Here is a 22,102-nt window from a genome sequence, read left to right as displayed (position 1 = left end):
TCATGCTGTGGTCTGATTAAAAAGACATAATTCATCAGAAAAGAAGCTGCAAAAAATGTCTTTTATTGAATATGTATATATACAGGACTTCTCTTAATTAAACAATATGTCCAGTCTCATTTTCAGAAGATTCTGCTGCATAAACATGCGAGTATTGTGAGGGGAAAACGTGGAGAGGTAGTTATGACCTGTATGTAACCAGGAAGTGAAACAGCTTTACACAGCATGCAGAGAGATTAGCTTAGGATAGAAAGAAAAAGTTACTATAAAAATGAAAGTAAGGTAAAAGAGAAATAAATAAGCAGCATTTTTACATATTGCTCCCATATATTAATCAATTCAACAATTATAAATCTCCATGTCACGTTTAGTGTATTTGCAATAATATGTCTGATCACAACCAACATTAAACGTTGCAAACTCTTATACTTGGGGCGAGCATAAGCAAAATTTGTTATATTTTATAAAATATATGTCTAGTTATTTTTAGTTGTGGAATAATTAAAGTGGCAAAGAAAAAAGATCCACTTATAAAAATAAGAGTCAAAAGAAATATGCACATGACCTGAAATCCTTAAAGATGAGAAATCAATTTAGCAGTTTAGAGAATTAATGAAAGATTAGACAATTGTTAGTTAATCATTAATAAATGAATATGAATATTTGTCAGATCATCAAAGAGATTGTTTAAATGAAAACCTATCGTATGTATACCGATTGTGATGTGTAAGCATAATCATATTTTAAAATGATAATATATACAACAATTTGCTTATTTATTTTTGGTTGAAAAATTCAATTAAAGTGCCCACAAAGAAATAAGGATAAAAACTAATTTTGGGCCATTTCTGATTAAACATACTCAAATACTTTAGTGCTATACATGGTTGGACAAAGGTATAAACCATTTGTTGATTCAATACAGAGCACATTTTCTTTTGTAAATCTCTGAAGGTTGTAGAAAATAATGGAGACGAAATATAAGGCGATATTAGAAAACTATACTTCTAACCGCACATCCTATAAATGCATTGAATAAAGAAATAAAGAACTGAATAAAGACTACTTTTCACATTTTGCTGATTCAAAGTAAAAGAAATTCATTCAACTATTATCAGAAACAATGAAGTAATGATGTGTGTACTGTATAGGTTTCTTATTAAAAGACATAAATAATTGTCATATAAATAGTTAACAAAATGCATAATTGGTCAAGTTAATAAGTTGAACACACGCCCCTGTTACTTCAGAATATTAGTTTCAGGAGGCAGTTAGAGACATTTGAGTTTACTACAAGCTCAAAACAAACCTCAAACAAACTCAAACAGAACAGCATGTCTAACACCTTTATCTTTTTCAAATTACACTGATCATAGCATTCATGAATCATTTACACAATCTTGCTTAGAAAGTTATAAATACATGTTTTGTTCTGTTCAGCTGTGATAATATAACAATAATGTCCACTATGAAACCACGTGATATGTACTGTAAAGCTCTCACCTCTTTGATGAATATCCTCACTGAGAGGACAGCAACGCTGCATGGTCCAATCAAAGGCAGTTTTTAATGTTTCTTAACCAATGCAGCATTATAAGGTCAGTTCAAAGAAATATCTTCTGTCTCTGTGTTGAACTATTAATCCATGTCCTGTCAGTTCCACATTATTCCCAGTTGCCATAAAGACAGGATGGAAACACTGGAAAACCTCCTTTTGTCCAGTTAGAAAGCTTCCTGGAAGAAGGCCCCGGAACTTCTGCTCCCAGTCGAGTCACTGTGATGGGATTCAGCCGTTTTGTCCAAAGCAGGTGTGCAATTTCATACAAAACCCAGCTTCATTGATGAACGATGACATTTTGGGCAGCCCTTTGTGCCATTTGTCTGCAGACACCTGTGTGAAGAGAACATAGTGAGTTGTGTAGCTATGAGCTGGTGGCTACAGAGAGTAATAACCAATACATACTTGAGGTGGAAAATGTGAGAGCAGGGCAAGGCCTGCAGCTGCTGGTTCCTCTCTCCGATAGACTCCCCACACATGCCACAGTAGAGCTCCAGCTCTTCCACACACTGCAGGAACTTCACCACCTGCTCCCTCAACTCATCCTGCTGCTCCTTACAGCGGTAGATGCCTTCACACAGGCTGTGCACCTTCAGGATACACAGCTGGAACAGAAGAATAGAGAGATGATGGTATGTCATTAAAACTCCACTGCTTCTGAAGCAGCGTTGAAAATGAGATGCTTGTCTCTTTTTCTAAAATAGATTCATCATCACCTTGTTTCCAATCGCCTCGGCCAGATCATGTGCTCTTTGCATTGAGTCCAGAGCCTGTGAAAGCCATACAATTATAAAGAAATAATCATTAACAAATTGGCCATTTGAGATTTTTCGGATGTGTCGATCACAAATGGACATCTATCATGAAAACTACACAATCAAATCAATTTCTTGACCTTGTCGTATTCCTTCTGCAGAATCCAGCACTTTCCCACCCCGACGTAGATGGATGCTTGTCCAAGGCGGTTGCCAATCTCTGACATTATGCACATGGAGGACTCGTAGCGAGGGAATGCTTTCTGTATTGAAGGTGAGCGCATGAAGAAAAGCAACATTTACAACATGCTTGGTTGAGTGTTCTGCAATAGGAATCCAGGAATAATAGAAAAACATTTGCGATTATGGCTGCCGTAATTAAGTAATTGCAAAAAGTGTTGGTTACAGAATGCATATTTACCATGTTTTTTTCTTTTCTTTTGCAGCGTTGAACATTGTAGCTAGTTGCAAGAATGTTGTATATTAAAGGGTTAGTTCACCCAAAAATGAAAGTTCTTTCATTTGCTGTTCCATATCCGTAAGACCTTCGTTCATCTTCGGAACACAAATTAAGATATTTTTGATGAAATCCGAGAGCTCTCTGACTCCTAAAGACATCGCTAAAATAGTCAACGTGACTGCAGTGGTTCAACCTTAGTTTTATGTAGCGACGAGAATACTTTTTGTGTGCCAAAACAAAACACAACATTTTCTTCTCTTCTGTGTCATTCTCCTTATGCTGTTTACGTTCAGCACAGTGGCGTAGCAGACGGGCACACAGGGCACGCACAGCGGGGGCCCCACGTGTTGGGGGGCCCCCGTGATAACCCGGGTTGCGTCAACAGACGATGATCACATACAGAGAGTAGCCAGAGATATTGTCAAAAGCATCAAATATTGGCAATATTAAGAGGACTTTTGGCGCACGAGGGGGATTTGCGCTACGTCACTGGTTCAGCACTTCCAGGTTCTGTGTCAGAACGGCAGTTTAGTATTGGCCGACGCTGTACACGTGAGCAGCACGACGCATGCGTGTGATGTTGATGCAGGAGTCAGCCAATAATGAGTCGGCGTTCTGACGTAGAAACCGGAAGTGCTGCATTGTCTATACAACATAAACAGTAGTGATCGACCGATGTATCGGTTTACCGATATTTTTCCCGATATTTAAGCATTTTTCCATAATCGGGTATCGGTTTTGTAATATCGGATTCGCCGATTTACGGCGCCATCTTGTGGCCGTTTTGAGACTTCCTCCGTCTAAGGAGATCAGTCAACAACAACTCAGTGCACAGGTAAAGTATATGTTCTACTTAGTTTGCTTTAATTAATCAACTTTATTTAAAATAACAGACATGCACAAATGAGATCTGAGTCATAAATTCATGATATAGTTAATTTATGCAGCTTTCTAAACAATTGAGACGAACTCATTGAGTCACGTAGTGTAATTCGTCATGTCCTGCCCCAATAAAGACGTAACTTTACATGAATTAAATAAAACAGACATGAATGAGTGCATGTTGAAAATAAAAGCGCTGAATTTAATTCTCTATCTGTTGTATTTGCTCACCATTAGTCTAGAAGAAAAAGTTCGTTCATATTGTTTAGCAACTGACGGATGATCAGGAGGCTTAAGCACGGCCACTGAATGAAACTTTTGACAAGATTATCTTGTTTAAACACCCTAGATTATATTATCATTTACTACATAATTATTTCGCTAATACACATATAAATATTAGCCTACCGCTTTGTGGAAATTAATTATTTATTATCTCCATGCGCGATCGCGGTTGATTAAGTTATAGTCAAACAGCACTTTGTCAGTTGGCATTTCATGATTTAACGTTAGATTAAATTTAGATCATAAAATGCCAACTGACAAGTGCTGTTTAACTTTATTAGATTATATAATCATTTGATTTACTACATAACCATTATTTAGTTAATACAAATCTAAATAAATGCAGCTCTGTGGAAATTATTTAGTATCTCCACACGCGATCGCGGTTGAGTAGCCCAATTTATAGTTTTGTGTAAATGCATAGATAAGTTACAGCACTTTGTCAGAAAGCATTTCATGATCTAGACCGACAAAACATAATAATTAATAACACTAGTTGGAAAATGCAATGATGTATGCTGTTTTGTTTGTTACTTTCCTGACAATGTTATATATTCCAGCTAATATTATTCAGTAAAGTTTTTTTTTTTTGTATGCAAGGAATGAGGGATTGTTATAAATAAAATGGTTTGTTCAGCTTATTTGTGTTGTAATAATTGTCAAAAACAGAAGTATAACAGTAAATAAATATCGGTTCTGCATATCGGTTATCGGATACATAAACATGCAAATAATCTGTATCGGTATCGGTTATAAAAAATCGATATCGGTCGATCACTAATAAACAGCATAGGAAACTGACAGGGAAGAGATGAATTTGTTGAATAAAGTTATTTTTGTTTTGTTTTTGTGCATAAAATTAAGGTTGAACCACTGTAGTCACATTGACTATTTTAACAATGTCTTTTCCACCTTTCTGGGCCTTGAAAGTGGCAATTAAATTGCAGTCTATGGAGAAGTCAGACAGCTCTCGCATTTCATCAGAAATATCTTAATTTGTGTTCTGAAGATAAACAAAGGTCTTACGGGTTTGGTATGACATGAGGGTAATTATGACAGAAATTTCATTTTTGGGTGAACTAGCCATTTAATGTAAATTCCATTAATCAACATTAACTAATCATGATTATAATATAAAAGGAAATAAATGACAATTATGATTTTAGTCATAACCGTAAAGCACAATTCTCCAATAATGTGTAAGTGGGACAGTGAAAAAAATTGTTTGAACATTATGTGCTAAATGCACTAGTCATTTTCACCAGGATCCCTAACAATGATATCCAATGTGATATTAAGGATAAAAAAAAAAATGAAAAAGAAAACTGAAAAGAAAGGGTTTGCATTAAACTTACATCAACATCTTTCTGACAGCGATGAATATCAGCAAAGTTAAGCAGACACAATGCCTGAAGAGGTCGATCTCCATGCTGCAGTGCGATCTTCATTGATTCCTGAGAGACATAACATTTTTTACAATATTAAGGAATCATTTATGCATATTGTTCTCCACAGTTTCACAAATACTGTAGCATGTAGGTTTATATTTTTCTTTACAACATCATTTGCTTTTGCATGCTTGTTTTTACTCCTTTCAAGTATATTGCTTTACATATTTTTGTAACCCATAATAAGAACAGCTCCACGTTGCACATATTGCACATACAGTACAGTATACAGTTTAAGTAAGCATAAAGTTAATCTTGCTGTCACTTCCATTTACGACAGACAATATATCCTCCCTCAGACATTCCCCCAGGTGGCTCAAATGTCCCACCATCAGATGTTCTTTGGCTTCAAATATTACCTAGAAATTATGTAATCACGTTGGGCCTTGTTTATAAAACGTGCGTATAGTTATAGTTACACAATTGAAATTATTTTTACTGTATTTTGATCAAATAAATGCAAAACATAAGAGACTTATTTCAAAAATCATAATTATTCCAAACTTTTGACCAGTAGTGTATGTACCAACAGACCCCATACACAATCGAAAAGTTGCGTGACAGCTGGAAGAGAGCCTGCATTAATCCCCACTGTTAGACGTCAGTAAATCACTGCTGCAGACAGCACATTGTGACGCTCACAGTCCAAAGCAATGACTGGCTGTGATATTTCTCTCCTTGTCATTAGCGAGGGGCTAAGTGTAAGCTCTGCTCTTCATTAACACTCCACTCAGACGGCACCTCAGCAGGATGGACTCTCGACTGGCGTATTTTTATCAGCCATAGTAAAGGGGGCTGGCACAAATAGTCCTACAAATAGCTGCACCTGTCAGTTGTGCCATGGGCCGAGCAGCAGAAATTCAGAGGCCAGGGTTACGCCAAGGGGACTGATAAATATGATCAACATGCGGCATCCTGGGGGATTAAGATGTTGCCTTAAATTTGGCCAGGTGACCATTGACACAAGCTGCCATATTTGTAAGTTTATGATGCAATACAACATAAATGCACATGCTAAATGTATAGCAAAGTGTCCAATAAAAATGCCATTTTTACAGAATATAACTGGCAGCTGAGGTTGCCTAAATAATTCTGTAAAAAATACAGTAAAATGTAAAGATATTTACAGAACAACCTGTACGTTTCACAATTTAAAACTGTAATTTACAAAATTGATTAATTAATTAATTAAATCGGTAAATCCAACACCTTTTTCTGCTGAATTAGCAAGGTCATGCTGCTACTAAAAGCTGTTTTGTACTTTTTACTTAAACTGACTTTCATCATAACACTGGGGGTAACACAAGCTGAGGTAAATACTAATATATAGAAGGTGCAAGCAGTGTTATGCATACAAATGCAAAACTCCATCATGGTAACACGCAACACCTAATGGAATAAACGTTCATTAACCCTCTGGTACTCTTCATAAATTTTTGACAGAAAATGTTATGTTTTTTTTTTTTTCTTCGAATTTTTTACTTCATCAGGATGCTACGAAACTTGCTAAAGGTTTTGCCACTTGCTTTGTGAACACTATGTGAACACAAACACACAAATGATGGACATGATTTGAAAAGGTTAAATAAAAAAATAAGTACACTCATACTCCTCGCGGTCAAAATGATCGCATTGGAAATACATAAGAAACTAATTTCATACTGCGCCCAAACAAAATCTTACTGAAAGCTCATTTTTTGAGATATCAAGCTCAAATTTAAAACCTTGTTTAGATTTATGGCTTTGATTTTCTCACAGATTTAGAGTAAAACGTGGTTTTGGAAAATATGTAGTTCATAAAAAGTGAAAATAGTATTTTTGTGCATTTTTCATAACAATAAATATAACATTTTGTAAAGTCTATGCTCAAAAAGTGAAGAAATGGATTATAACTACACTGTAAATATAATTTATTTAACATTATCAAACTAAAATATGTTACATTCATTTCATTAAAATAAAAATAAAAAATCTGTAAATTTTGACCGCCACATGAAGCACACAAGAGGGTTAAACAACATAAGATGTAACATAAAACCCTAATGTACATAAAAGAAGAAGTAAATAATTAAAATTAAAAACCCTCAAATGTGAAGTTTCACACAGGGAATTCTGGTAATGTCAATATATGCTTTTTTTACTGTAAATTATAAGATGATTTGTTCTTTTTACTTCCAAAAATGGTACATTTAACAGTATTTTACTGTAAAATGACACAAAATATATTATTTTTACCCCTATATAGTATGGACATTTAGTGTTAACCAATTAACAGGTTTATACTCTCATGTTTGTACAGTCTTTTACAGTTACAATTACGGTAACACTTTAGTATAGGTAACACAAACTATTAACTACGACTTTTCCCTCAATAAACTCCTAATTTACTGATTATTAATAGTTAGTAAGATAGTTGTTAAGTTTAGGTATTGGGTAAGATTACGAATATAGAATAAAGTCATGCAGAATAAGGCATTAATATGTGCTTAATAAGTACTAATAAATATCCAATATTCTAGTAATATGCATGCTAATAAGCAACTAGATAAAAGACCCTAAAATAAAGTGTTACCAAAATTACAATTATTTTTTACACTGTATGTGATAAAAAGCCTGTACGTACATTATTAATTTAAAAATGGTTGATGTAACATAAAATCATAAGAAATATTTGTACCTCACAGCATTCCATTGCATCCGGTAAGCGCATCAGCTTCCTGTAGGCCACTGACATATGGTACTGGCTCATGGCGCGGTACTTTAGACTCCACCCTTTACCATAGTCGTTCACCAGTTCAGCTGCTTTGCAAGGAAAGAAGAGTGCTTTCTCATAATCCTGCAACAGCACAAAATATGCAGATAAGGACACTTATTGGAAGCATAAAACAAGCCGTACGTAATTATTAGGAACTTATATCAATTATATAAACTTATAACATTTAAAAGAATGTTGATTTAAAACAGCAACCAAATACTAGTAAAGAAAACTTCTGCAAACTGATAAACAAAAAATGAGATATTTCAAGTCATGAATACATGAATAAATTTAAATAAATATGATTATCAAAGAGTGTGTAAGTGAGAATGCTCAAAGCAAGCAAGCACTCAAAGCTGATCATTTCCCCTGTGGCAGGGAGATTGAACTCTGCCACAGCTAAAAGGAGCTGTCTTATTATTGCTCCTAGTAGCGCTTACATTCTCTGCATGCCTCTTCATCACATACATATTACAGCAGGCCTTCCTGGGAATCCAAGGGATTTGCTCTCTTTAAATCTCTGGTGTCAAGGTGAGTACAAATGCCTATATCTAGCCAAACCTACTTTGTCTGACTTGCAATTGGATACATTGTACATAACATGTAGGCAGTTTGTTAGTCATGCTTACTACTCTGTCAGTGAAATAGAACATACATTATACAGTGATGCTGGTAGACATACACTACTGTTCAAAAGGTTTTTTTTTTTTTTAAAGAAATTAATACAGCAAGAATGTGTTAAAGACATTTACATTGTTATAAAAGATTTCTATTTTGAATAAATGCTGTTCTGTTGAACTATATTCATGAAATCATCTAGGAAAAAATATATTGCAGTTTCCATATCAACATTTTCAACATTGGTAATAAAGGAAGAGTTTCTTGTGCTCCAAATCAGCATATTAGAACGATTTCTGGAGGATCATGTGACACTGAACACTGGAGTAATGATGCTGAAAATTCAGCTTTACCATCACAGTAATTTATTGTTAAATTGTAATATTTCACAATATTACTGTTCTACTGTATTTTTTGATCAAATAATTGCAGCCTTGTTGTGCATAAGAAACTTTTGGACAAAACACAAACTTTTGGACAGTAGTATACACTACCAGTCAAACATTTAGACACACTTGAATGAATTTGTGCCTCCCATGATCTCCAAAACCTGATCTAAAGGCTAGATTGTGGATGATATTAATGATTTTCTATACATTATTTATTTAAATAGATTTAGTTTTAATTGATAAGTGTATAGTGAAGGAAACACATGTCCAGCAGTCTTGTGAACTCCTTCAACATGGTTCACGGTTCGCATATATATATACATTGAACATTTCATTCATTAATGCAGTTCATTCACTATTGTTTAAAAAATGGTAATAAAATATGACAAGATCTCAGAGTTAAACTGTCCAAAAAAATAATAATCTTAATTATGTCAGATAACACTTAAGCAAAACATGGTCAGGTCAAAGTGTCTGAATAATTTTTGGTTCCAAATTTTGATCAATTTTACTGGTAGTCCACTGTATGAAGAATTTTTTGGGTATAATATGTCACAGTTTACTTTATTTTGCTATCCTCACTTACATAAATTAACTATAGTGTCCTGCACCCACTAGTAAAAATATCAAAAATGACTGTGTATATATATATATATATATGTATATTTTTTTGGTGACTCCATAATGTCCTAACAGCCATTGACTTTACTATTATACTAAAATGTGTAAATAATAGTAATAATGAAAATAAGTAGATGTGTCACAAGCAAAATACAATGATAAAAAGGGTAGGATTTAGCAGTGATACCTTAAGCTGGATGTAGAAGTTGCCCAAACTGCAGCAGACCCTGCACTCCAGCATCTTATCATCATTGTTGTGAGCGTATCGCAGGGCCTTCTCGTAGCTCACCAAGGCCTTTTGGAAAACGCTAAGGCCCAGGTAGGCGTTGCCCATGCTCAAACACACTTGCCCATTGAGCTGTAGGCTAACTGTGGTGCCCTGCATGTTTAAGCAGGTCTCACAATATGAGACTGTCTTCTGGAATTCACAAAGCTTCTCATTGCTGCGTGCCAGGTTCAGGTAGCCCTCCGTCAGGTAGTCAGGGTCCTCCATCTCTCTGGCTGTGTTTATCTGAGCTAGGGAGTACTGATCGGTGGTTGCATGTACGTGGGGACAGAAAACAATAGAAAATTGTTCATTACTAAAATTATTTTATAGGAGTCTAAAAATGACAGATAGTTAAAAGCCCGTTCAGGTGTTCCCCATAGGGTGACACGAATCCTGTTGCAACCGGATATGGTTCTAGACAAGACAATACTCCTGTTAAAATGGTCTTCATACCACAACACATCAATAGTACATATCAAGCATACTTTAATGTTATTATGTGAGAGCTACAGTTGTTTAAACACATCATAGTGCAAATGAAGTCTTTGCTGAACTTGGGAAAGCAGGTCCCTCTGCAAGGAGGTTTATGTCAACAAGATGCTCAGTGCTGAGGATCATATTGCATGTGGCTCTCCTTACCTTCCATGTAACTATGGATGTTATATATTATATGCATGTTCCGCATTATTCGCATTGGTATATATATCAGTATGTCAGAAATCAGGTTGCAAGCAAATTAATGCAAATCACGTCTAAGTGTGTGTATTTATCAATTATTTACCAGATATCAATGTTTTAAGTTATTCCAAACCTGTCTGTATTTCTTCTGTGGAACACAAAAAAGTGCTTTTTTTATCCATACAATGAAAGTCAATGGGGTCCAATTTTGTTTTCGACCCAATTTGACTTTCATTATATGGAAAAAAATATGGTGAATATTTTGTGTTCCACAGAAGAAATAAAGTCATACAGTGAACAATGCCGTAATTTAAATGATCCTTTCAACAGTTTACTCCACATGACAGTAGATGGAATATACATATGAATCAACTTTTTTGGCAAACTGAATATCAAGGTACGAGAGCAGGAGGACTGTTGTAAAAGTAGCTCTTACCTGTAGCATCTCTTTGTATTTCCCCATTTCTGAATGTGCTGTGATCAGACACCCTAAAACTCGAAACTTCCCCCCAGGGTCAGATGTCTTCCTTAACACTTTCATCCAGACATATAAAGCCTTTTCTGTGTCATTCGACTGGTAGAGCTTCAGTCCCTTCTCAATCTGTTGTTTGGTTTGGTCCTGACCCATTTCTGCTACAAAGTCCCTCATAAAAATAACCATCCGTTTGGCTCTTCGGCCGTCTGGGGAAGTGCAAGCGTGCAATTTTTTGTCTTTCACCCGTCAAATCCACCCCAGAGATCTGCACCCACTTGCTTCGCTGATCCACAACTCTCAGCTTTGGGTGCAAAGAGATGTTGAAGAAACTGGATCCACAGCTTGCAAGGTCTTCAGAGTACAGATCCCCATTGCTCATCACTTTGAAAGCACTTCATATGAATGACAAAATCATGATCTCTTTTGACGTTAAAGACCCAACCTCAGTCCCTTTGGAAAGAAAGTTGAAGGAAAAAATGTGACGCTAAAGAAATAAGTCTCAATCCAAGGTGCTGGCAATGATCTCCCAGAATATCTAGTCCCTCCACACCCGAGGAGGAGGAATTCTCTGTACCCTCACCCCCTACAAACCACCCCTTCATCTTTCTCCTCCCTCCCACTGCAGTGCTGGCGCTACAACAGATGGCCTTGTCACTCTGGACCATGTGTCCCTGGTGGAATCCAGCTTCAGCCTCTGAAAAGAGCCAAGGTCACAAAAGACGCTTATCCGCCGATCTTCATATCAAGAGTAGTGCTGTTCACCTCCACATCCACGCACCCTTAAGAGGCTCAAGCGCCACAACTATGAATGACCCTTAAGAAAAAAAACAACTTACGGAAACATTCACGGCAGAGGTTTGGACATCATGTGAACAAGTCTAAAAACAGCCAGATATTTCACAACGGTGAAGCAGAGCGAGTCAAATGCTCCTCATAGAGAGTGGCAGTTCCTGTGGGTGGGCCTTGTTAAGCCGCTTGGTGTGCCACCTCCCAGCCCCCCAGCCTTGGTGTCAGCAACTGATGCTTAGAATAGTTCACAAAGTCTGACATGGTATTTGTCTTGAGTTACAGTACCGCTGCTTCTTGAAAAACATCAATGGGATCGAATTGTCGGGTTCTCAACTGAACCTGGCTTTCTTCGGCCCTGCCTACCCCCTTTACACCCAGCTTCGTGGAGACAAATTGGGAGTATTTACTACCTTGCCATTCACAAGATGGTTTATCTTTCCAAAGATAACCGTCTGGTGGTTGTAAGTCACGTCTTTGTTATAGCACAATTCCTGAAATGCTAACGCGCTGTCTTAGCATGTTTTGGGGAACGTAATGTGTAGAATTTATAATAGTCAATATGTAAATATAAGTTTGAAAGCACAGCAACACAAGTATTTATTTTAAATGATACAAGTCTGTTTTAAAATGGCGAAACCAATAGTTTTTGGTGTTAATGTGTGTAATGTTGTTGTTAGAGCATAAACAACATCTGCAAAGTTACAATGCTCAAAGTTCAATGCAAAGGGAGATATTTTCTTTTACAGAAATCGCTTTTTAAGGACTAAAACAAACGGCTGGTAGGGACTACAATGAGCTTCTTCCAGGGTTGGTGACATCACAAACCCCAAAATTTACTTAAACCCTGCCCGCGAGAACACATTACAGAGGGGGTGAGGCCATGTTGGGCTGCTTTAGTGAAGAGGAAGAGTTGTTGTAGTAGAGTGTTGTTACCACGTCGGACTGCTTCACAAACAAAGGTCAATTCAATGCTGGATTTGCACAAAAGATTAACATAACGGCACGTGCTAGTCGATGAGTTGAATCAACTCCACAGCGACTACATAAATTTATCCACTAGCCATTCAGAAATGTCCAGATGCATTTTAAAAGTTGTAACTTCTTCCTGAGTCTCTTCATCAGTGTCCGACTCCAGTTTGAACAATGTAATGCTGAACACCATTACTGACAATCGTCATTTTTGCTGCGCGAGATTCTCCAGCAATTGTTGTTGTTGAGCAACCGAAGTGCGAGCTGTTAAAGCTCCGCCCTCTTCTGGAAAGGGGGCCGGGAGCAGAAGCTCATTTGCATTTAAAGGGACACACACAAAATGGCGTGTTTTTGCTCACACCCAAATAGGGGCAAATTTGACAAGCTATAATAAATTATCTGTGGGGTATTTTGAGTTGAAACTTCACAGACACATTCTGGGGACACCAGAGACTTATTAAAGAGATAGTTAACCCAAAAACGAAAATTCTGTCACACCTGGTGACTTACTTTCTTCTGTGAAACACAAAATAAGATATTTTGAAGAACATTTCAAAACCGCATTGGACCCCATTGATTTTCACTATATGGCCAAAAATGACTAAGGCTATGTTCAGACTGCAGGCAAATTGGATTTTTTCCTCAAATCAGATCTTTTCAGGCAGACTGTCTGCACTAGTAATTGCAAGTGATCAAATAAGATTGGTGTGTCCAGACTCCAGACATAACCAACCTATCTGCATCCTATGTTGCTTTGGTAAGGATGTAGGTGTACCCACATGACGAGGCTTTCAAAACTGATGCAAGAAAAATGGATCTGCATCATCTCCCTCTCTAAATAAGCACCCTGTCCAATCGTAGTGCAGAATTGCTCTGTCGCACAAGAAAAACTCAGGAATGGAGGAGACTGGTATATATTGTGATGTTCCGTGCCGTAGTCACAGCCGAAAATCTTTGGACATAAATGCTGGCATTGCAGCCGGCCACTTTCCATAGAATACAGAGAGTACAGACTGAGATGCATCTGTAGATTTCATGTTTTTTTTGCTTTCCAGACTTTCAAAAACCCATTTGGATATACAAAATCTGACTTTTGCTGACATTCTTCATAATATCTTCTTTTCTGTTCTGCAGAAGAAATAGTCATACAGGTTTGGAAGATCACAAAGGTGAAGGTGATATCATAACTGTTAGGCAAAGGGGGAAAATATGAAACAAGTAACTTATTTTTGCCTTTTAATTCAAGATAAAGGTTGACCAAAAGTACAGAGTTGAACAACACAGATTAACTATGACTTCAAAAGTCAAATAAGTCATTTTAAGTAACAATATTCTGAACCAACCCCAAAAGGTCAACAAGAATATGCTAACCTATGCCTCTGGCAGATGTAAAATGGACTGCATCTTCATATACTACATGAAGAGAATGTAGTAAAATGTAAACAGTTAAGGTGGAACCTGAACCAATTTAAAGTTCCTATACAGTCATAAACCACTGAGAACAGGGGATCTGAGATGACAATGGAGAAATTATACAAGTGACAAACTTTCATTATGAACATTATTTAAATGCCCCATGACAGTGGTACTAAAATACTTTTATCAACATTCTTGAGGATGTTTTGCAGTGTTAATCTGAGAACATTTCCTTGTGTTCAGCATACCTTGGCAGACATTTGAAAGACACCATACAGTATATTGCACACTATCACTCATTTAAGGGTAGTTATGATATCCATTTCACAGCTGTATACATACGTATTCGACTAATACAGTAAATGGTGTGTACAATTTAGTCCTTGTGGCGTTAGATTAAAGAAATGTGTTTTGGAATGTTAATGGTTTAAAAAGAAATTCAAACAAATTTCTTTTGAAATCCAAATGAATGAACTGAGCATGTTGGAAGGTTTCGCTAAATCTTGACAAACTACCATGGTCAACTGCAAGTACTGACAAACATCACGTTACATTTGGCCTTCATTAACACTTTACGGCGTCCTACTGTGTAACACTTCACATGACATTATAAAGCATGTACCACTGTATCACAGTAACAACTTTTACATGACTGTTGTCTATTAAATCACCATAGTACATTTTTATCATGGTCCTATGCATTACCTAAAACATCTCAGGCCAAAACAAACTGCCAGTTTGTAAGAAGGATTTTGATTCCCTTGATTACCGAGACCACCGACGTGGCAGGGTTCAATTTCAAAGTGTTTGCATCACCTTTCTTGCATTTATCCCTAAAAACGTAAATGCAGCCATTGCAGCTGGCCACTTTCCATAGAGATGGCACGCAGCTCCACACTTCAGGGAAGCGCAACCGGGTGAAGCTGTCCAGCAGTGGGTTATAGCACACCAGAGAGTCGCCCTCTGCCACCACAAATATAAGGTCCTTATGAGCGGTTGCATGCATGCATCCGGCAAAAGGCAGCATGTAGGGCTTGGTTTGACACCTCTGTGTGGCCGTGTCGAAGCACTGGATAAGGCGAGAAGGTTTGGTAAAGAAGTCCATGTCATTTTCCTCCCCACCCAAAAGGTAAATGGTGCCTCCCAAATTGACTCCGGCTGCACCCGACACGGCTGTGTCTAGTTGAGTGGTCTCTTTCCATATGTTGTCCTGTACTGTATAGCAAATGACAGCGTTGGAGAGAGTGTCCTGAAGGGTCTTGCCTCCCAACGAGTATATGGCATCCTCTGTGGACACAGAAACTAACGTGTGGTGGAGGCGGTCCCGGGGCAGAGGGGCGCAGCGCTCCCAGTCCATAGTGTGCATGTTGCATTTCCACATGCGACGTGGTATGGAGCCCCCTACAACATATAGATCAGCCCCATGCTTGCAGGCAGCCGTGATCTGGTGACACAGGCTGTTCTGGCCGCTCACACTGATGGCGTCGTCCTCATCGCAATGAAGAGACACCGCCAGTGAGTGTGTGCGTGTGTCTTCTTTCCCAATTAGGTATATGTGCACTTTTTCACCAATCTCCTAAATCACAACAAAGCCAAAAATGAGCATGCGGGCAATACAGTACTAATAAACAACAGTTGGTTGTGAATTCTGCTTGTCAACATTTTAAACTGGTTAGATAGGAAAAACTATCTAGATGGTTAACATAGATGAGGTTTTCTGGACATTGCAAGAATGACTTCTGATAGTAGCATAAGTAGGAAAATGTATTTCTGTCATGACAGCTCTCTGAGTGTTTGGCATGGTAATGGGAATGACAATGTTGATATGTTTGGTCTTGGCAAAATAGATCTGCTGCACTGCTGCTGCTGCAGAGCAAGTACAGGACTTGCTACTGCCAATACACAACACACTACTGAGAGCAAGCATGCTGCTGCACAATAGAGTACATTAATTACCCGTAGCTGATCTATACAGGTGGAGCTGGGGAAGGTGGAGGGTTTCTGAAAGCGTGCTGCACTGCTAAAGCAAATGCTAACTCATGTTTTTGAAGACTGAGCATGCAAGCTCATTGGCTACTAATACAGCAGGAACCAATCATCTGTGTCCTATAGATAATGATGTGATTACGAGCAGTTGAGTTAAAGGACCTATTAGCCTGTGCCATCTAGAGTTCATGACAGAACTTTGTATTAAAATGACAATTAAAAGTCAAAAGTGCTTTTCCTTTAAAGTTTCCTTTATAATTATATTAACTGTATCATTTCCAGCTATAATTGCAAATTCTCTTTGCAAAGAAAAATTATAAATTGAAAAAAAAAAAAAAAACTTAGAAAATACATAATAAAAATCAAGGGCATTGCATTAAGTTGGTTTTCCTCATATCTTAATGACTTTAATAACTTTTTCTATCAGTATTTATAATCACTCCTCATATTCTACACTGATTACATGTGGCATCCCACAAGGCTCTATTTTGGGTCCCCTCCTTTTTTCCTCTGTATATGCTTCCTCAAGCCTCTATCTTTCAGAAGTACAGTGTACAGTGTTATGCTGACGATACACAACTTTACCTTCCTATCAGGTCAAATGATTGTTGTTCCATCAGTAATCTCATCTTCTCGTTTCTGCTTGAAAACCAAGGGTGATTGGATTTTTTTTTTTTTTTTTTTTTATTAAACATTTTATGTAAAGGGTTAGTTCACCCAAAAATGAAAATAATGTCATTAATTACTCACCCTTAATCTTCAGAACACAAATTAAGATATTTTTGTTGAAAACAGACAGCATAGACAGCAATTACATTTCCTCTCTCAAGATCCATTAATGTACTAAAAACATATTTAAATCAGTTCATGTGAGTACAGTGGTTCAATATTAATATTATAAAGCGATGAGTATATTTTGTTTTATATTTTTGATGCGCTAAAAAAACAAAAAAACGACTTATATAGTGATGGCCGATTTCAAAACACTGCTTCAGGAAGATTCGGAGCATTATGAATATTTTGTGTCTGTTCGGAGCGCCAAAGTCACGTGATTTCAGCAGTTTGGCGGTTTGACACGCTGATTCATTTGTGCTCCGAAGCTTCATGAAGCAGTGTTTTGAAATCGGCCATCACTATATAAGTCGTTTTTTTGTTTTTTTGGCGCACCAAAAATATTCTCATCGCTTTATAATATTAATATTGAACCACTGTACTCACATGAACCGATTTACATATGTTTTTAGTACATTAATGGATCTTGAGAGAGGAAGTGTCCATTGCTACCTATGCAGGCCTCACGGAGCCATCAGATTTCAACAAAAATATCTTAATTTGTGTTCCGAAGATGAACGAAGGTCTAAAATTTTCATTTTTGGGTGAACTAAACCTTTAATTCTGGTTTTATACTGTATTTCTTCTTGATTGTACAGGACTTTTGTACATTTGTTGTTTTTAAATGTGCTTTATAGAAAAACTTGAACTTAAACACTTTTTTTTTTAAATATTAAAATATATGTTAAACATGCAAATAATATACATTTAAAATGACATGTAAATATATAAAATAATCAATTTAAATTAATTTCAATTGAATTTATATTTGTTTGTGTTAGGGTCAGTGCACATTTTTGGAAGGCAGGTGGCAATCTTAACTACTGACCTGACTGAGCCAGCAAAAAATTACAAATAAATGTAACTTACAGTTGAGCCCTGGATATATTTTCATCTGAAGAATATAGAACAGGGGTGGCGAACTCCGGTCCTAGAGAGCCACAGTCCTGCAGAGTCTTGCTTCAACCCTAATCAAACACACCAAGCTAATCAAAGTCTTAAGTGTTAGTAGGAAGCTACAACCAGGTGAGTTATCATCAGGGTTGGAGCTAAACTCTGCAGGACTGTGTTCACCACCCCTGATATAGAATATCAATACAGCACTGTGAGGTAAAATATTGCATAAAATACTGTGTAATGCCTATTATTTCCCCAACTCCTAATCATCACTAACCTTAAGGCTGTCTAGAAGCATATCAGAATACTCCTCTCGCTCGACTTTGTTGTGATTTATCCAAGATCCAATAGCAGCAGTTGGATTTTGTGAGCTTGGCACACCATCTGCAAATTACACACAGAAGTTAACATTATCTCTGACTCTTTCTAATCTCAGACTCTCATATACAGTGAAACCAATTTCATTCACCTTTAATGATGTCTATGAGAAGACACAAAGGCATGTTCAGGAACTCATCTGTCTGGTGCAGCTGAACCAGGTGAATCTTTGCACAGTGCTTGGCAGCCGTATACAACTCCTGGTCACTGTGTCTGTCCGCCAACCACATAATCTGAAAGAAAGAGTGGTCAAAAGTTTCCTACTGATTCAGCCGACCTTAATCAAAGCGTTTTTGTGTATGCATTATTAATAAAAACCGAAGGTTTCACCTGCAGGCAATTCTTAACATCCACAGTTCGAGATAGGAAGCGAGAGCACTCCTCAAAGAGGGCAGTGAGCTGATACATATCAGCCATTTCATAGGTGTCCTGCAGGTCTTCAACCTTTAGTTTTATCGTTCCGTGGTAGATGTAGTCCACCAGCGACTGGAAGACGGGTGCACTGACGTCCTTCAGCTCAATATTACGATCATAAGCTTCTCTAAGGTTAGAGGTGAACATGGATCTGAAGAAGCTGCTTTGTGCCGAGAGCACCAGACGGTGAAGCTGGAACTGTTTGCTGTCCACAGTGACGATGACGTCTGCAAACAGACCATCCTCCAGACACAAGTCCATGATGCTCTTCACAACACGGCTGGAATGGGAGCGATCGGTGAAGGTGTAGCCCTGGAAGTAGTTTTCATCCCCTGATGGACCTCCAACACTGTAACCCCCGTCCTCACCGGACTCCATGGCACCTTAAATCTAAAGCAGCTTCACCTGAACACTAGATGAATGACTTACTGTGTCAGCTGTCTCTCAGATGGTTGCATTCATGTAGCTTTAATTGTTGACTGGCAGGCTGGGGTTTGCCTTGGGATATAACTCTATCTAGGCTCTAAAACAACTGACAGATTGATGTAAAGCCATATGTAGCATTCTTTATGAAGGAATCTGCTGCTTGCTATCTACACAAACAATATTTCATGCAGATTAAGAAGACGTTCATGGGTGATTTTGCATGTATACGGTTCCACCAGTTCAAAACATGAAACTGAGCGGCTTGGTATTCAAATAAGCGTCAAATTTGACTGAGCAATTTGCTACCCAAATTATGTCCATCTATGGTAAACTGGCCAGCTATGTAGCTAATGCTAACATAAGCCATCTAGATAAGGGCCTATTTAACTTTTACCATCCTAATCAAACGCAGCAGTAGACAGCACATGCGTATTCAGATAATATTATTTATAAATGTTAGCATGTGTTAAATCTTTGCCATACCAGAAGACTGCTTGTAAAAGTCAGCCCTAGGAAGTAAACAGCACATTTCTTCGTATTGACGTCACCGCGCGTTTACGTGCCTCTCTGCTGCCACCGTGTGTTGGAGGACTGTCATCGCACTGCATAAAAGTATTTATTTAAAAAGTATGCTGAAGTAACTTTTCTTTTCATTAAGATTAATTAGCCTATATAACATCATCTATTTAGTATTTGCAATAAAAATGAAATTATATAAGTCACTATGTCTTGTAGTAAAATTTATTGCTCTCCCAGTTTGGCTCAAATTGTCTTTTTCCGCAGGTGGAAAAATGCGACGCACTTAGGAATTCTGTTTTTTTGTGGCGCTAAACGGATGACGACTGAAAGCTTCGTGAATCAAGAGCAATTATATTTTTTGTGGCAATGTTGTTGACTCAGATCAAAGTGGCATGTGTTGTGCTGTGTCTCACTGGCTTCAGGGAGCCCTCAGGTAAAGACTTTTGATCTTGACGAGTCGACATGTGCAGTAAATCTTGTTGCTATACAGTTTAATTTTGATTTTAGTCATATATGCTTTTGGTTTTCCTTATGATCATAGTAGTAGTAGGCTATTTGATTTTTATTATAGCTGTTCCAGTGCTGTTGGAATGTGGCACTGGCAGTTCTGTGGAATGCTGGGCGTGATTCGTGCCAATCATGACGCCAGAATCGAACATTTTCCTACTTTAAATTCCACGAGCACTGTTTAATGCTGAAATCTTTTGTTTTATGTTAATTATACTCACTTTGCCATGGCATTGCTCACATAGCATTGCTCACATAGCATAACAATTCTTGAACAGCTTAGGCTTGTTTGTCGCACAGTTCAGTAATCTCGTGAGTCTGTGTCATGCAGATGTTTCAGCGGTTCTGCACGGAGGACTGGCAACCCAGGGTTTTATCAGATCTGAAAGTGATGCTAACTTGATGTTTGAGGTAAGAAAATATAACCATACATTACATAAAGCACTCAAAGTCACAATTCCACCTTAGATTAATCGAATTCAATTGTTGTTAAAGGGATAGTTCACCCGAAAATGAAAATTCTGTCATCATTTACTCACCCTCAAGTTGTTCCAAACCTGTATGAATTTCTTTCTTCTGCTGAACACAAAAGAAGATATTTTTAAGGATATGGGTAACCAAACAGTTGACTAATACAGTATGGAAAAAAAAAATACTATGGAAGTCAATGGGGTTCATCAAATGTTTGGTTACCGACATTCTACAAAATATCTTCTTTTGTGTTCAGCAGAAGAAAGAAATTCATACAGGTTTGGATCAACTTGAGGGAGAGTAAATGATGACAGAATTTTCATTTTTGGGTAAACTATCCCTTTAAAACATCATTTATGTCACTGGAATGATAAACCTCTTCTTAAATACATTCTGACATGATGATGACCATTTGTTAAAAAGTTTTAAAGTGTTTATTAGTTTACAGAAGCAGAATTATAAAAATAAATACTATAATTATTATCTACATTTTTGATTGAACTACAGGTATAGACAAATACTGAAGAAACAAATCTATGGATTGCAATAATTTTGTGTTTTTCCAAGAAACATTGCATTTGCTTGCAAAACTTTTGCGTTATTTTGTTAAAAAAAAGAAAAAACTTCTGAGTTGGAAGGTAAAACTATATTTCAAGTTTCTCGTTTAAATGAACATGGTGAACAAACAGAAGCATTGAGATATAATTTTTCTTGCATTGCAATTTTCCATACAGATGAGCTCACAAAATGTATTTTTTACATTCCCATTTTTCTTTTTTTAAATCCTAGTTCTTATGGAGAGGACTGGAGATTGATGTCGACAGTAACGTTGTCATGCGGGATCAAGAAATAGCGTCCATGCGACAAGGTCGAGCTTTCTTATCTCTTATAAACGACAGTATTCCAAAGACTGTGTCTGCAATGGAGAAGTTACTGGCTACGCTGGAAGAGCAAGACAACTCTTTCACTCAAACCCGTTTTGAGACCCTCATCCTCGGGACTATCTACTCAGCCTACCAGGCCCGAAACCAGAGGCTGGAGTCAGAACAGCAGGCCTGGACTGATATTCTTGGTCGTCTTGCAAATGTTACTTTCGTTCAGCTACGCAAGTCTTAACTAACAATAAACATACCAGTTATTAATGTAACATCCTGATCATTTGTATCTGGCTTATATGACTCATCAAAGTACAGTTTGTAATAAATTCAGATGTCTTTGTTGTCAGTTTGAATTGCTTTGATTTTCTTCACCTTCAACCTAAGCTTATTTTTTGGTTCTGCAAATACAATCATATATTTTGAGCCATA

General features: G+C 37.3%; 3 protein-coding genes across 4 annotated transcripts; 1 reads left to right on the top strand and 2 right to left on the bottom strand.

The window, feature by feature from the left end:
* Nucleotides 1-42: 42 nt before the first annotated feature.
* rapsn (receptor-associated protein of the synapse, 43kD) lies at nucleotides 43-12,519 on the bottom strand. Its single transcript, XM_048168970.1, has 8 exons — nucleotides 11,154-12,519; nucleotides 9,959-10,297; nucleotides 8,066-8,224; nucleotides 5,296-5,394; nucleotides 2,454-2,576; nucleotides 2,275-2,328; nucleotides 1,964-2,163; nucleotides 43-1,891 (listed from the first exon to the last, which is right to left on the bottom strand). The coding sequence occupies exons 1-8, from the start codon at nucleotides 11,376-11,378 to the stop codon at nucleotides 1,819-1,821; spliced, it is 1,272 nt and encodes a 423-aa protein (XP_048024927.1). The 5' UTR covers nucleotides 11,379-12,519; the 3' UTR covers nucleotides 43-1,818.
* A 1,654-nt stretch (nucleotides 12,520-14,173) lies between these two features.
* On the bottom strand, nucleotides 14,174-19,903 carry kbtbd4 (kelch repeat and BTB (POZ) domain containing 4). Of its 2 annotated transcripts, XM_048168285.1 has the most exons (5): nucleotides 19,782-19,903; nucleotides 18,789-19,284; nucleotides 18,550-18,691; nucleotides 18,358-18,464; nucleotides 14,174-15,942 (listed from the first exon to the last, which is right to left on the bottom strand). In XM_048168285.1, exons 2-5 carry the CDS (start codon nucleotides 19,248-19,250, stop codon nucleotides 15,082-15,084), a joined length of 1,572 nt encoding a protein of 523 aa, XP_048024242.1. In that variant the 5' UTR covers nucleotides 19,251-19,284; nucleotides 19,782-19,903; the 3' UTR covers nucleotides 14,174-15,081. The 2 variants fall into 2 exon arrangements, with proteins under 2 accessions (XP_048024242.1, XP_048024240.1); XM_048168283.1 differs by having other exon boundaries at nucleotides 18,789-19,833.
* On the top strand, nucleotides 19,797-22,019 carry LOC125253990 (protein FAM180A). The gene is made up of 4 exons (XM_048168294.1): nucleotides 19,797-19,925; nucleotides 20,082-20,250; nucleotides 20,656-20,735; nucleotides 21,585-22,019. The coding sequence occupies exons 2-4, from the start codon at nucleotides 20,184-20,186 to the stop codon at nucleotides 21,909-21,911; spliced, it is 474 nt and encodes a 157-aa protein (XP_048024251.1). The 5' UTR covers nucleotides 19,797-19,925; nucleotides 20,082-20,183; the 3' UTR covers nucleotides 21,912-22,019.
* Nucleotides 22,020-22,102: the final 83 nt, after the last annotated feature.

The sequence above is a fragment of the Megalobrama amblycephala genome, linkage group LG19 (genome assembly GCF_018812025.1).
Source record: "Megalobrama amblycephala isolate DHTTF-2021 linkage group LG19, ASM1881202v1, whole genome shotgun sequence".
In the NCBI taxonomy this organism is placed as follows: Eukaryota; Metazoa; Chordata; class Actinopteri; order Cypriniformes; family Xenocyprididae; genus Megalobrama; species Megalobrama amblycephala.
This window is presented reverse-complemented; position numbering and strand designations above follow the sequence as displayed.

What these genes read in the sequence shown, in the direction of transcription:
- rapsn (XM_048168970.1), bottom strand. Translation starts at nt 11,378, where the DNA reads ATGGTTATTTTTATGAGGGACTTTGTAGCAGAAATGGGTCAGGACCAA. An exon ending in ATGCAATGGAATGCTGTGAG is followed by an intron (nt 5,395 to 8,065) that starts GTACAAATATTT and finishes TATGTCTCTCAG; the next exon opens with GAATCAATGAAGATCGCACT. An exon ending in TGCAGAAGGAATACGACAAG is followed by an intron (nt 2,329 to 2,453) that starts GTCAAGAAATTG and finishes TGGCTTTCACAG; the next exon opens with GCTCTGGACTCAATGCAAAG.
- LOC125253990 (XM_048168294.1), top strand. Translation starts at nt 20,184, where the DNA reads ATGTTGTTGACTCAGATCAAAGTGGCATGTGTTGTGCTGTGTCTCACT. An exon ending in TGGCTTCAGGGAGCCCTCAG is followed by an intron (nt 20,251 to 20,655) that starts GTAAAGACTTTT and finishes TGTGTCATGCAG; the next exon opens with ATGTTTCAGCGGTTCTGCAC. An exon ending in ATGCTAACTTGATGTTTGAG is followed by an intron (nt 20,736 to 21,584) that starts GTAAGAAAATAT and finishes TTTAAATCCTAG; the next exon opens with TTCTTATGGAGAGGACTGGA.
- kbtbd4 (XM_048168285.1), bottom strand. Translation starts at nt 19,250, where the DNA reads ATGGAGTCCGGTGAGGACGGGGGTTACAGTGTTGGAGGTCCATCAGGG. An exon ending in TCTCATAGACATCATTAAAG is followed by an intron (nt 18,465 to 18,549) that starts GTGAATGAAATT and finishes TGTAATTTGCAG; the next exon opens with ATGGTGTGCCAAGCTCACAA. An exon ending in TGCTTCTAGACAGCCTTAAG is followed by an intron (nt 15,943 to 18,357) that starts GTTAGTGATGAT and finishes GTTGTGATTTAG; the next exon opens with GAGATTGGTGAAAAAGTGCA.